At 39.7% G+C, this 12,982-nt stretch overlaps 1 protein-coding gene across 1 annotated transcript in view; it reads left to right on the top strand.

Annotated features, from left to right (window-relative positions):
• Positions 1-2,938: 2,938 nt before the first annotated feature.
• The window catches only part of PRELID2 (PRELI domain containing 2), a 145,331-nt gene continuing 135,287 nt past the window's right edge, over positions 2,939-12,982 (top strand). The window contains exon 1 of the mRNA XM_089673021.1: positions 2,939-3,103. Within this exon, the coding sequence (XP_089529147.1) occupies positions 3,029-3,103 (75 nt within the window). The 5' untranslated portion in view covers positions 2,939-3,028. The remainder of the gene's footprint in view (positions 3,104-12,982) is intronic.

The raw sequence follows: 12,982 nt of genomic DNA on the forward strand, positions 1-12,982 counted from the left end.
TCACACTGACAGCTCGAGAGGAGAGCCGGTAACCGGCATCCCTCAGAGGGGACATCTACACTGATCATCAGGGCACTGATGATCAGTGTGTCCTGATTATCTGTGTAGCCCCAGCAGTGCCACCTGTCAGTGTCCATCAGTGCCAGCTGTCAGTGCTCATCCATGCCACCTGCTAGTGCCCATCAGTGCCACATATCAGTGCCTACCAGTGCACACCAATGCCACATATCGGTGCCCATCTGAGCTGCCTTTCAGTGTCACCCATCAGTGCCAGTCATTGCCACCTATAAATGCCAGTCAGTGCCACCTATCTGTGCTGCTAATCAGTGCCACCTATCAGTGCCAGTCAGTGCCACCTATCTGTGCTGCCAATCAGTGCCACATATTAGTGCCCGTCAGTGCTGCCTAACAGTGTCACATAACAGTGCCATATATGAGTGCTGCCTTTCAGTGCCCATCAGTGATGCCTGTCAATGCCCATCAGTGCCACCTACCAGTGCCTCCTCATCAGTGCCCATCAGTGCCACCTATCAGTGGACTTCAGTGCAGCCTATCAGTGCCCATCAGTGCAACCTCATTAGCGCACATCAGTGAAGGAGAAAAATCACTTATTTACAAAATTTTATAACAAAAACTAAGAAAAACTTTTTTTTTCAAAATTTTCAGTTGTTTTTGGTTTAAGAAAAAATAAAAAACCCAGAGGTGATTAAATACCACCAAAATAAAGCTCTGTCACAAAAAAATTATAAAAATTTCATATGGGTACAGTGTTGCATGACCGCACAATTGTCATTCAAAGTGTGACAGCGCTGAAAGCTGGCCTGGGCAGGAAGGGGGTATAAGTGCCCTGTAGGCAAGTGGTTAAAGGCATAAATACTGTACAGGGAGATGATTAAAAATTAATTTGTAAATGCATTGAAAACCAATTAATCCGTTCCGGAGGTCAGAAAAAAGTAAAAAAAAAAGTCTGTTCAAAACTCTTTATAACGTGCACTTTAACCACATGCCGCCCAGCCACTGTATAAATACGGCGGCAGGGCAGCACGGCTGGGCAAAAGCACATTTTAAAATGTGTGTTTTGTAAACAGGTAGGAGGCGCGCCTCCGCCCTACCTGTCCCGCCGATCACAGCCGCGGATGTCAGTCGCCGGGTCACAGCCGGTCCTTACCGGCTGTCTCCCTGCGATCGGCAGCAATCGCTGACATAGAACACAGCTGCAGTAGCTGTGCTTTCTGTCAGTTCCCTGACAGCTCCAGGACACGCTGATCGGGACAGAAGAGTTTCTCTCTCCCGATCAGCGGTGTTCCCTGCAGTACACACCCCCGCCCCCTAGTAAAACACTCCCCTCACACAGTTAACACTTTCCCTGAAAAATAAACGTAACCCCTTCATCCCCAGTGCCATTAGTACAGTGTCAGTGTTTTTTTTTTTGCACTGATCACTGTATTGGTGTCACTGGGGATGTCAGTGACCCCAAGTCAGTACCCCCAATGTCAGAATGTCCGCCGCAGTCCCGCCATAAGTCACTAATCGCCGCCATAAGTCGCTGATCGCCGCCATTATTAGTATAAAAAAAAAACTAAAAATCCCAGTATCTTTCCCGCCATTTGTAAACGCTATAACTTTCACGTAAACCAATTAATTTACACGTATTGGTTTTTTTTTAGCAAAGACATGTCGCAGAATGCATTTTGGCCGAAATTTATGACTAAATTTGATTTTTACATTTTTTTTTACTGGACAAATGTTTTTTTTTCCTCAAAATTGTCAGCCTTTTTTTTTATAGCGCAAAAAATAAAAACCGCACAGGCGATCAAATACCACCGAAAGAAAGCTCAATTTGTGGGAAAAAAAAGGATGTAAATTTAATTTATGTACCGTATTGCATGACCGCACAATTGTCCGTTAAACTAGCGCAGCGCTGTATAGCAAAAAAATGGCGTAAATTGCAGTATCTATACCATAGTTTGTAGACGCTATAACTTTCACACAAAGTAATTAATATACACTTATTGGGATTTTTTTTTACCAAAAACATGTAGCAGAATACATTTTGGCCTAATTGTATAACTAACTTTGAGTTTACTATATATTTTTTATAGCTGAAAGTAAAAAATATTGTTTTTCTTCCAAAGTTTTGGCCTTTTTTTGTTTATAGAGTGAAAAATAAAAAGCGAACAGGCGATTAAATACCACAAAAAGAAAGCTCTATTTGTGTGAAAAAAAGGACGTAAATTTTGTTTGGGTGCAGCATTGCATGACCGCGCAATTATCAGTTGAATTAGTGCAGCGCCGAGTAGCGAAAAGAGGCCTGGTCATTAAGGGGGGTAAATCCTCTGGAGCTCAAGTGGTTAAGGGTATACTATGGTACAGGGACATGATTCAAAAAAATCATAAATGCATTGAAAACGAATTAATCCGTTCGTATTGCGAAACAAACAAATCGAGGAATTATTTTCAATGGATTTTCATTCGTAAACCGAAAATTACGTTAACCGAGGCGTTCATAAATCGAGGTATGCCTGTATTTTTTCCAAAAAAGTTACATTTGAAAGACCAATTTGCAAGTACCATGTGACATAAAAAATTGCAAACCTGCTAATATATTCTGCCTCTGCTTTAAAAAAAAAAAAAAAAAAAAAAAAAAGTTTTGTGGTTCTAAGAAACTTTCTTGCAAAAAATACTGTTTGTTATACGTAAACAAAAAGTGCCAGAAAAGGCTTGGAGGTGTCCTATACTCTCCCTGTGTAGTCCCAGACATGACTGTCACCCTCCTGGGTCACATTACTGTGTTGTGTACACAGAGCAGTGCTGACAGCTGCCTGGAGATAAGCTGGTTTTATATCACATTAAACCTACAGGAATGTGACATCGTATGAGGTGACTCCGTGTCAGCTCTCACACGTGCGAGCGCAACTTTGTGTCTGTGAGCAATAAAGTTATTCGAAAGGAGGGCTTCAAAAACATGGCGCCTTAAGACAGAGAAGAGGAGAGGAGTGTGGAGGAGGAGAAGAGGTGTGAGGGCAGCATGGGGGTCGCGATGGACGTGAAGAAAGTTTATCCTTATCCTTTTAAGGATGTGGTCACCAGCTACCTGAACAAGGTAATCACACAGGAGCTCAGTCCAGCCTCACACAACAGCTGGATACAGTGTACGATGTCATCCTATACACAGGCTGACCTTTCCCTTCATCCTCTCAGACAGATACCTAGCCCCCCTCCCCCCATCTTCTCTATAGAACTAATAATAACCCCTTTATATCCTGCTATCACCTTCTGTCTGCTCATTGGTCTAATTGTGTCATTTTTAATGAAGGACACTGAGGAACTATGAAGTCATGTGATAGTTTAACCTCTTCCTGCCTGGGACATTTGACAGTTCTCTCATACATGTAAAAATCAGCATTTTTTTTTTTTTGTCTTTCAAAAGCTTTTTGGAACCTCCTTCCCCCTCCCCCCATTATAATATATATTGTATACGCAGCACTTTACATACATACATACATTGTACATTAACATCAGTCCCTAACCCTCAAGGTCCGTACAATCTAAAGTCCCTAACTCACATTCATACATACACATACTAGGGACAATTTAGACAGGAGCAAATTAACCTACCAGCATGTTTTTGGAGTGTGGGAGGAAACCGGAGTACCCGGAGGAAACCCACGCAGTCACAGAGAGAACATGCAAACTCCAGGCAGGTGCTGCCGTGGTTGGGATTCAAACCAGCGACCCTAGTACTGCCAGGCGGATGTGCTAACCATTTAGCCACTGTGCTGCCCACAAAATGTTTTTTTTTTGTTATATTAGGCTGCTTTCATACTGGCACAGCTTACTTGACATGTTTGACAAGGGTTAATTGTGCTTTCCTATAGAGTTCTATTGTGTCTCATGTAATTGGTGTGTTTTCTGACAGCGCATCAAAAAATGCAGCATACAGGCATTTTGTTGCGCTTTCAAAAAGTGCACCAAGAACACGAGACACAATATAACCCAATAGGAAAGTGCGGCAAACCCTCTCCAAACATGCAGGTAAGCTGTGGTGCAGAAAACCGCACTGCAGACGCGTGAAAGTAGCTTCAAAGCGAAACTTCACGCTCTCAATCAATAACTATTTTGAATCCTTACACTGCTAGCATTAGGAAATAGGAAAGTGTATCATATTTACTTTTAAACTTTTTTTTTTTTTTGTACATTTCTTCAGTTGCTTCCTGGTTTCCATGCCTAGGCAAATGATGTTATACATCCCAGGAGTCTTCAGGAGGGGAGGAAGGGTTCTTAGCGCTGCCAATGCTTGAGCTAAGGGCTGACGGATTCCTATAAGTAAATGATACATGAATCATCTGCCCTTACCTCAAGATGGCCACTGCCAGAAATGTCAGCACGTGTTTCTCAAAGTGATTTCTCTGCAAAATAAAGTATGGAGATATGGATGGATAAGGGAGTTTGCTTTTAAATATAAAAAAAATGTAATAAATAGCGATTTGTTTTTTTTTTTTGTTAGTGGTTCTCCGATGCAGTGCAGTTCCACTTTAAGGACAGGCCCTGGAGATTAAAATAATTGTTGTGGCAGTTTATGTTGCAGGATGTTTGTCGCAGTGGTTTCTCATACTCAAATTTTCAGGAAAAAATACACTTTAATGAATTTTGGTGTACACAACATAATACCCAATATGTATGGTAAAATGCAAAATATGTTACGCTGAGTAAATGGATACCTAGCATGTCATGCTTTAAATTTTGTGTATTCTCATGAAACCGCACCAAAAATTCTCCATAGGTGAGGCTTTAAAAGAATTTACAGGTTACCATATAGGTTTACATATACGTGCGGATCCTACATGTGTGTTCACATTTGTGTGTGAGCATGGGGGGATGGGGGCACTTTGAAATTTAAAATAAAAAATATATATATTTTTGATTTAAACCTTTATGCTTTTTAATGCTTATAACTTATTTTTTTTTACTTTATTGCTATCTAAAGGGATGAACAACATCCCTTGTGATAGCATGGGCCATGACATGTCCTACACAATTCATACTATTACTTTCCTGCAACGCGTTCTGTGAATGGATGAGGAATAGATGAATGACAGGATCTCCACCACCCGTTCATAGAACTTGTACTGTTATTGTCCCACAATACACTGCATTCAGTGAATGGAGGAGGAGCAGATGAATGACAGGCTCTCCACCTTATAAGTGAATGTGCAAAATATTATATTAGTGTAGCGCTTATAAATAAATGAAAAATACATATACCATAACTATATTAAAAAAATATTGATATATAAAGTGATCTGATCCAATCGGGATCTAATTTGTGCCACATATACACGTGATATGAACAACGTGAAATATCAAAATTGGTCCTAAAATTGGACCCCGTGTGATGGAAAAACAAATGACATCAACAGCAACCCCCCCCCCCCCCCAAAATCCCAAATTGGGATCAATAAATAGAAAACACAGACTAGTGCAAACCATTTTGAATCCCCAAAATTGGGGGATAATCAACTTAATCAAAGTGACAGGTGCTTTAAATATTCAAAGATAAATATATAAAACAATCAAAGGCCATAAGTAAATAAAATACAAGTGCTTCAATATATAAATAAAGTGAAATATAAATCAAATAAATGTTCATAAAAAAAAGTCAACAATTTTTTTTTTTTTTTTTTTTTTATAGTATAAAACGTGATCCAATGAAAAAGATTCATGCAAGTGATGAGGTGAATGTGCATTCACACAAACGGTGAAATCCTCAAATGGCTAAATTGCCCCTCACCTCCTTACTATGACCCACTGGGCCAGAGCACTTTCAGGATCACCCCAGGATCCTTCACAGGCAGTAACTCGTCACTGGTGGGTATTCATAAGAAATCCCCTCAATGGTGGCAGTTACACATCTCAGGTCCCCTCAAGATACAGATAACCACAACAAAGCTCAATCTCCCTTCTGGATCTCCTTGCTGCTCCTGATTCCTTTCTCATGTGTTTGTCTGTGCTCCTCTATCACCACCTCTCATTCACAGAGCTTATACTATTATTTTCCCAAAATAGACCACATTCTGTGAATGGAAGAGGAGCAGATGAATGAAAGGATCTCCACCTCTCATTCACAGAGCTTGTGCTATTATTGCCCCACAATACACCACATTCTGTGAATGGAAGAGGAGCAGATGAATGACAGGAGCTCCACCTCTCATTCACAGAGCTTGTGCTACTATTGCCCCACAATACACTACATTCTGTGAATGGAAGAGGAGCCGATGAATGACAGGATCTCTGCCATCCATTCATACAATGCATTGCATTGTGGGACAGTAATAAGAGTTCTCGGAATGGTTTAGAGGACAGGAAGGGGTTAGAGAGCAGAGTAAGTTCTTCACATGATTACAGGTAAATGTACTTAGTGCTGTATTCACAAAATAATAATGACTAAACTCCACATTTTAACGTATGTTGCATTAATGCAGCCTATACATTTTAAATGGGCTACCGATGTGCAAGAATAGACAAATTAGCTGCCATACTTATTTGAGGTGGGATTGTGCTGCATATAAATGCAGCATGTCTGCATTTTACAGAGTGCAGTGCACAGGACTGCATGTCACCACAACACATCACAAACTGTGCATAAACTTGAATAAAGTGTCATTTTAAAAATGTAAAACAAACATACAAGGAAGCAATGCTTTTTGTAAATGGGCCCGAGTCTTCAATATAGAACTGTCTTATGGACTCATTATCTGTTTGCGCATCCCATGTAATTTTTTTTTTTTTTCTTTCTTTGTGGTTTTCATGTATTTTTCATGTGACTGTTATTGGGCAGTATGGCTTATTTGATAAGAAAACAAGAGCAGGGATAAACTACAAGAGTACAACCAGATCTCTTGCATACTCTAATGAGCAAACATGATCTCTGAACCTATATAGCTAATCATACTAATGTTCAATGCAAAATATGCAATCCTAGTTTGCTTTGGTAACTTGTTGCAAGCTGAGACCAATTCATGGGCCTCATCAAGGGGTCACAGGAACTGGATGGCTTTGCTGTGAAGACAGTAGGATATATCAGAAGTTCAATGGTCCAAGTGGAGGTTAAGAAAGGTGGCAGGCAAGACATAAGTGGGAGTCCATACAGTGTTTGAGGCAGGCAAGAGAGTAGTCAAAGTCCAAGCAGAGGTCAAACCAAATGGCAGGCAAAAAAAGATGCGTGCCAGTAAGAGCCTATGCATGTAACTGGTCAAATCCAATAGGCCATGTAAAAATCGACACGTGAACTGGATTGACCAGGCCCCAGAGTATGCAGACCATTTTAGGTACTGTAATAGACACTTCCAGGAGGGTTCGATTCCAGATCCATTACTGCGCTCCTGCAGCCTGTATGGTCTTACAGCCTGTACATCATTACTGTATCCTGTAGTGAAGTGGACAGGAAGGAGGTATCACAGCAGACAGTGATGGAACATTGACCGTCGGATTGATGCGAGTATGCTTAGATTGAGAGGGAGCGTGGGTTAGATCAGGGAAAGGTGGCAAAAATATAAATGCCCTTGCCCTATGGAAGATTTACCAGGTCATTTTTGGCGCTACGGCACTTTAACTGACAATTGCACAATCATGCAACGCTGTACATACAGTGGATATAAAAAGTCTACACACCCCTGTTAAAATGTCAGGTTTCTGTGGTGTAAAAAAATGAGACCCAGATAAATAATTTCAGAACTTTTTCCACCTTTTTAATGTGACCTATAAACTGTACAACTTAATTGAAAAATAAACTGGTATCTTTTAGAGGGAGAAGTAAACATGACAAACTAAAATAATGTGGTTGCATAAGTGTGCACACCCTCTTATAACTGGGGATGTAGCTGTGTTCAGAATTAAGCAATCACATTCAAAATTATGTGAAGGCCCCGGTCACATTGGGTGCGATTTGCATGCCAGGCGACTTGCAAATTGTATGCCAAGTCGCACCCTATTGTCCACTATTAGAGCGGTCATATCGGTGTGGTTCCAACTTGGTTGGAGCTGCACTGATTTCTAAAGTAGTGCATGCGCTACTTTTTGTTGCGATTTGCATAGACATCTGTGTCAAATGTCTTGCAAATTGCAAGGAAATCGGCAGGTGACCCGATTTTGAAATCCTGCGACTTCACTGTCATGCTTTGATGTGACTGGGGTGTAAATAGGAGTCAGTACACACCTGCCATTTTTTAAAGTGTCTGATTAAACCCAAATAAAGTTCAGCTGTTCTAGTAGGTCTTTCCTGACATTTTTTTTTAGTTGCATCCTACAGCAAAAGCCATGGTTCACAGAGAGCTTCCAAAGGATCAGAGGGAGTTCATTGTTAAAAGGCATCAGTCAGGAGAAGGGTACAAAAGAATTTCCAAGGCATTAGATTTACCATGGAATACAGTGAAGATAGTCATCATCAAGTGGAGAAAATATGGTGCAACAGTGACATTACCAAGAACTGGATGTCCCTTCAAAATTGATGAAAAGAGCAGCAGAAAACTGGTCTGGGAGGCTGCCAAGAGGTCTACTACAACATTTTAAAGGAGCTGCAGGAATATCTGGCAAGTACTGACTGTGTGTGTTACATGTGACAACAATCTCCCGTATTCTTCAAAAGAAAAACATCCAAGCCTGGCTAAATGTTGCAAAAACACATCTCCCAAAAGCATGTGGGAACAATGTGTTATGGTCTGATGAAACCAAGGTTGAATTTTTTTGGCCATAATTCCACAAGATATGTTTGGTCCAAAAACAACACTGCACATCACCAAAAGAACACCATACCCACAGTGAAGCATGATGGTGGCAGCATCATACTTTGGGGCTGTTTTTCTTCAGCTGGATTTGGGGCCTTAGTCAAGGTAGAAGGAATTATGAACCATTCCAAATACCAGTCAATATTGGCACAAAACCTTCAGGGTTCTGCTAGAAAGCTGAACATGAACATTTCAGCATGACAACGACCCGAAGCATACATTCAAATCAACAAAGGAATGGCTTCACCAGAAGAAAATTAAAGTTTTGGAATGGCCCAGCAAGAGCCCTGACCTGAATCCGGGGGGTGATCTGAAGAGGATTGTGCACAGGAGATGTCCTCGAATTCTGACAGATTTGGAGTGTTTTTTTTCAAGGAAGAGTGAGCAAATATTGCCAAGTCAAGATGTGCCATTCTGATAGACTTCTACCCAAAACACTGGGTGCTGGAATAAAATCCAAAAGGTGCTTCAACAAAGTATTAGTTTAAGGGTGTGCACACTTATGCAACCATATTATTTTAGTGTTTTTTTTATGTTTACTTTCCTCCACCTAAAACATTTCAGTTGGTTCAAATGATTTGTACTGTGTTATAGGTTACATTAAAGGTGGAAAAAGTTCTGAAATGATTTCTTTGTCTCATTTTGTTTTTTTTTTTTACATCACAGAAAGCTGACATTTTAACAGAGGTGTGTAAGCTTTTTATATCCACTGTAAATGAAATTTTGTCTTTTTTTTTTTTTTTTTTTTTTTTTTTTTTTCCCCCAACACGAATAGTTTTCTTTTAGTGGTATTTGATAGTGGTGCACCAAATGAAAATTCAGGATGCACTTAACCGAAATGGACAGTTTTTAAAAATGTATTTTCTATATATAATTGTTTTTTTAATTTAATATCAATTTAATATGAATTTTTAAAAATACAAATAAAAGTAGAAATTTTTTTTGTGGTCTTTTTACATAGCGGCAAAAAAAAAAAGAAGAAAAACCCAGTGGTGATCACAAAGAAAACTTCATTTATGGCACAAAAAATGACATAAATTTAATCTGTGTACAGTGTTGCATATCTGCGCAATTGTCAGTTATAGTAAACCAGTACCATATAGCAAAATCTAGCCTGGTCATGAAGGGGGTAAATCTTTCTTAGGTCAAGTGGCCAAATTAGAAGGAAAAAAATGCAGTACCCTGTTTTACACCAAGTAAATAGATACCCAACATGTCATAATTTAAAACTGTGCACTCTCGTGGAATGGCGCCAAACTACGGTACTTAAAAAATCTCCATGGGCGACACTTTAAAAATTTCTACAGGCTACCAGTTTAAAGTTACAGAGTAGGTCTGGTGCTAGAATTATATATGTGTGACTTGCGAGCCAAACCTACTAAATTACTTCAATGGATCGCCAACATTAAACACAACTTCAACTGTGCAAATTAAATAATATACCTAGAAATGTAGCGCTCCTTATTACCACAATAACAAAATAATACATCCCTCCTGTGATGTAACACACCATAAATTTATACTAACGAATCAATAATAAGTGACAGTGTTATACAATCAAAATATTGTGACATAAAAACAATTTGAAATTTTTTATAAATAATTCGTCCCATCAATCAAATATAGTCCAATATTAGTGATAAGGTGATCATTAATCATCAATTTGTGACTTTCCATGAATCCTCCAACTGATAAAGATGTATGCTCCCCTCCTTTTTAATGCCTACAATTAGGCTATACACACTAGTGGTTCACCCTCCTTGGAACCTGCCAGAATTATTTCTATATGGAATATTTGTGAGGTCCTTCCTTATGGATTAATGCAGTTATCCTGTGTAAGCTGCTTATCCCTGAAGGAATTGATCCCTCCTTCAGCTTTTATATATCACCTGCTAATCCTCTTTATTCATTCCTCAGCATGCAAAAAGAGAGTGGAGACATAGTGCTTTATCCTTAAAACAATTTATTCCCACAATCCAGGTAATACACTCTCACATTTAAAATGTATAAAAAGCGCTCAGTAGCATGAAAGCCTGTGCCAGCCGCCGAGGCATGTACTTGCCGTTTGCTCTCTCTCCTTCCGAGTGACGTCGTAGCCCCACCTCTACGCGTTACGCCATAGGTCACGTTCAGACGACTTTTTATTATAGATGGAATCGCTGGCTAAAACAAAATAGCCAAAATGGCTATTTTCAGCACCTGTATTTGCTCTTGTTTTCATATCTGCTCCTTTTTTCATATTTGGCCACTTAAATTCCGGTGCATCCCTAGTATTTAATCATCCTTCCCCTTTTTTTTTTTTTTTTTTGTCTGTGCTATAATTAAACCCCCCCAAAAAAACTATTTTTTTTTTGTACTTTTCTGCTATAAAACATATCCAATAGAAGAAAAAATTGAAATTTCTTCATAAATGTAGGCCAAATATATTCTGCTACATATATGGATTTTGTTTGTTTTGTTTCAGAAAAATAAGTGTAGTGTATATTGATTGGTTTGCGCAAAAGCTGGTCTGATTTAAAAAAAAAAATAAAAAATATATATATCTATCTATATCTCGAAAGAGCAGGGCCCTCGATCCCATCATGTTTTTTGCTTTGTATTGTTGTTCTGTCACATGTTCTGTCCCCCTTTGTAATGTACAGCTCTGAGCGAACTATTGTCGCTTTATAAATACTGTAATGATAAAATATATATAATATTATTATACAATATTTATAAAGCGCCAATAGTTCGCTCAGCGCTGTACATTACAAAGGGGGACAGAACATGTGGCAGAACAACAATACAATGCAAAACATGAGGGGATCGAGGGCCCTGCTCTTTCGAGCTTACAATCTAGGAGATAGATATATATTTTGGATTTTAATTATTTTTTTTATACTAGCAATGGTGGTGGTGATCAGCAACTTATAGTGGGACTGCAATATTGCGGCGGACACTCTGACACTGACACAAAGTGGGAACCAGTGATAAGTGCTAAAAATAGACACTGTCACTGCATTAATTACACTGGCTGGGAAGGGGTAAATATCTAGGGCGATCAAAAGGTTATTTGTGTGCTTAACCAGTGTTTTTGTGTGTACTGTTTTTACTAGGCAATCTGCTAGATTTTATTCCCTGAATAAAACCTAGCTGATCGCTGTTGACATCACACAGCTCGACTTTGTTTACGTAATCAGAGCTGTACTATGTTCCTGTTCTCGGCAATCAGCGGGTGCTGGCGCTAATCTATTGGCCAGCACCTGTTGATTGACATCTGCTGTGTCCAGTCACAGCAGAAATAGCACTTTGGCAGCAGGCGCACACCCCCCCGTAGCAGAAATGCAAAATTATGTTTATATACACGACTTTGCACAGAACGGCACGGTCAAGTGGTTTTTAAAGAATAAGATAATCAGTGACCGCCTTCTTAGTTGTGTCCTGACAGGTTTACACTCTTGTCTCAGACAGAAGGTTATACACTAGGTCAACTGAGAGTCTGCTGGTGACCAAAACTCGGTTTAAAGTGTTCTTAAACACAGGACCCTGCATTCAGTATATCTGGTCTTCCGCAGTACACACAGCATGGAACTACAATTATTTTATGTGACTTCTATTGGTGTCTATCTGAGCACTGGTTAAAGCTTGCTGGAGGCGTTTTCATTTTCCTATGAGGCTGCATAACCCCTGACCCTTTCTATGGACAGTGCTGATTGGCCCTGTGCAGACCACATGCACTCTCCCAAAGAGGGAAAAAAAACACTTTCTAGAAATACACACCAAGGTGAGCACGTGCAGAGTGCCTCCTAGAGCTCTGTACTATCAACAGATGGATTGGGGACAGTAGAAGGAGAGGATCAGAGAAGACAGGATCAAACATATTTTACACAATGCAGAGGATTAACCCCTTGCTTTACTGCACATACAGACTAATTTTACTGTTGTGGGTAGATGTGGAGCTGTAGAAGGTTCCCTTATATTTGAGGTGATCATCCAGTCCTATTTGGAACGACCAGGAAATCATTGTATTCGTCATGAAAGGTCACTCTCTAACTTTGGCAGACAGCCCCTTGCCAACCAGTCTCTTGGGAATGTCATAACGATCCTCTGTTTTTAGAAGTTTGAGTCCTGGATCCAGAAAAAGTATGCAGATACGAACTTTTGACTTCACCTAATTTTTTCATCAATGAGCAATCACATTTTACAACAATGGTACATCC

Source organism: Staurois parvus, unplaced genomic scaffold (genome assembly GCF_062004578.1).
Source record: "Staurois parvus isolate SC_StPar_1 unplaced genomic scaffold, SC_StPar_1.0 ptg000133l, whole genome shotgun sequence".
In the NCBI taxonomy this organism is placed as follows: Eukaryota; Metazoa; Chordata; class Amphibia; order Anura; family Ranidae; genus Staurois; species Staurois parvus.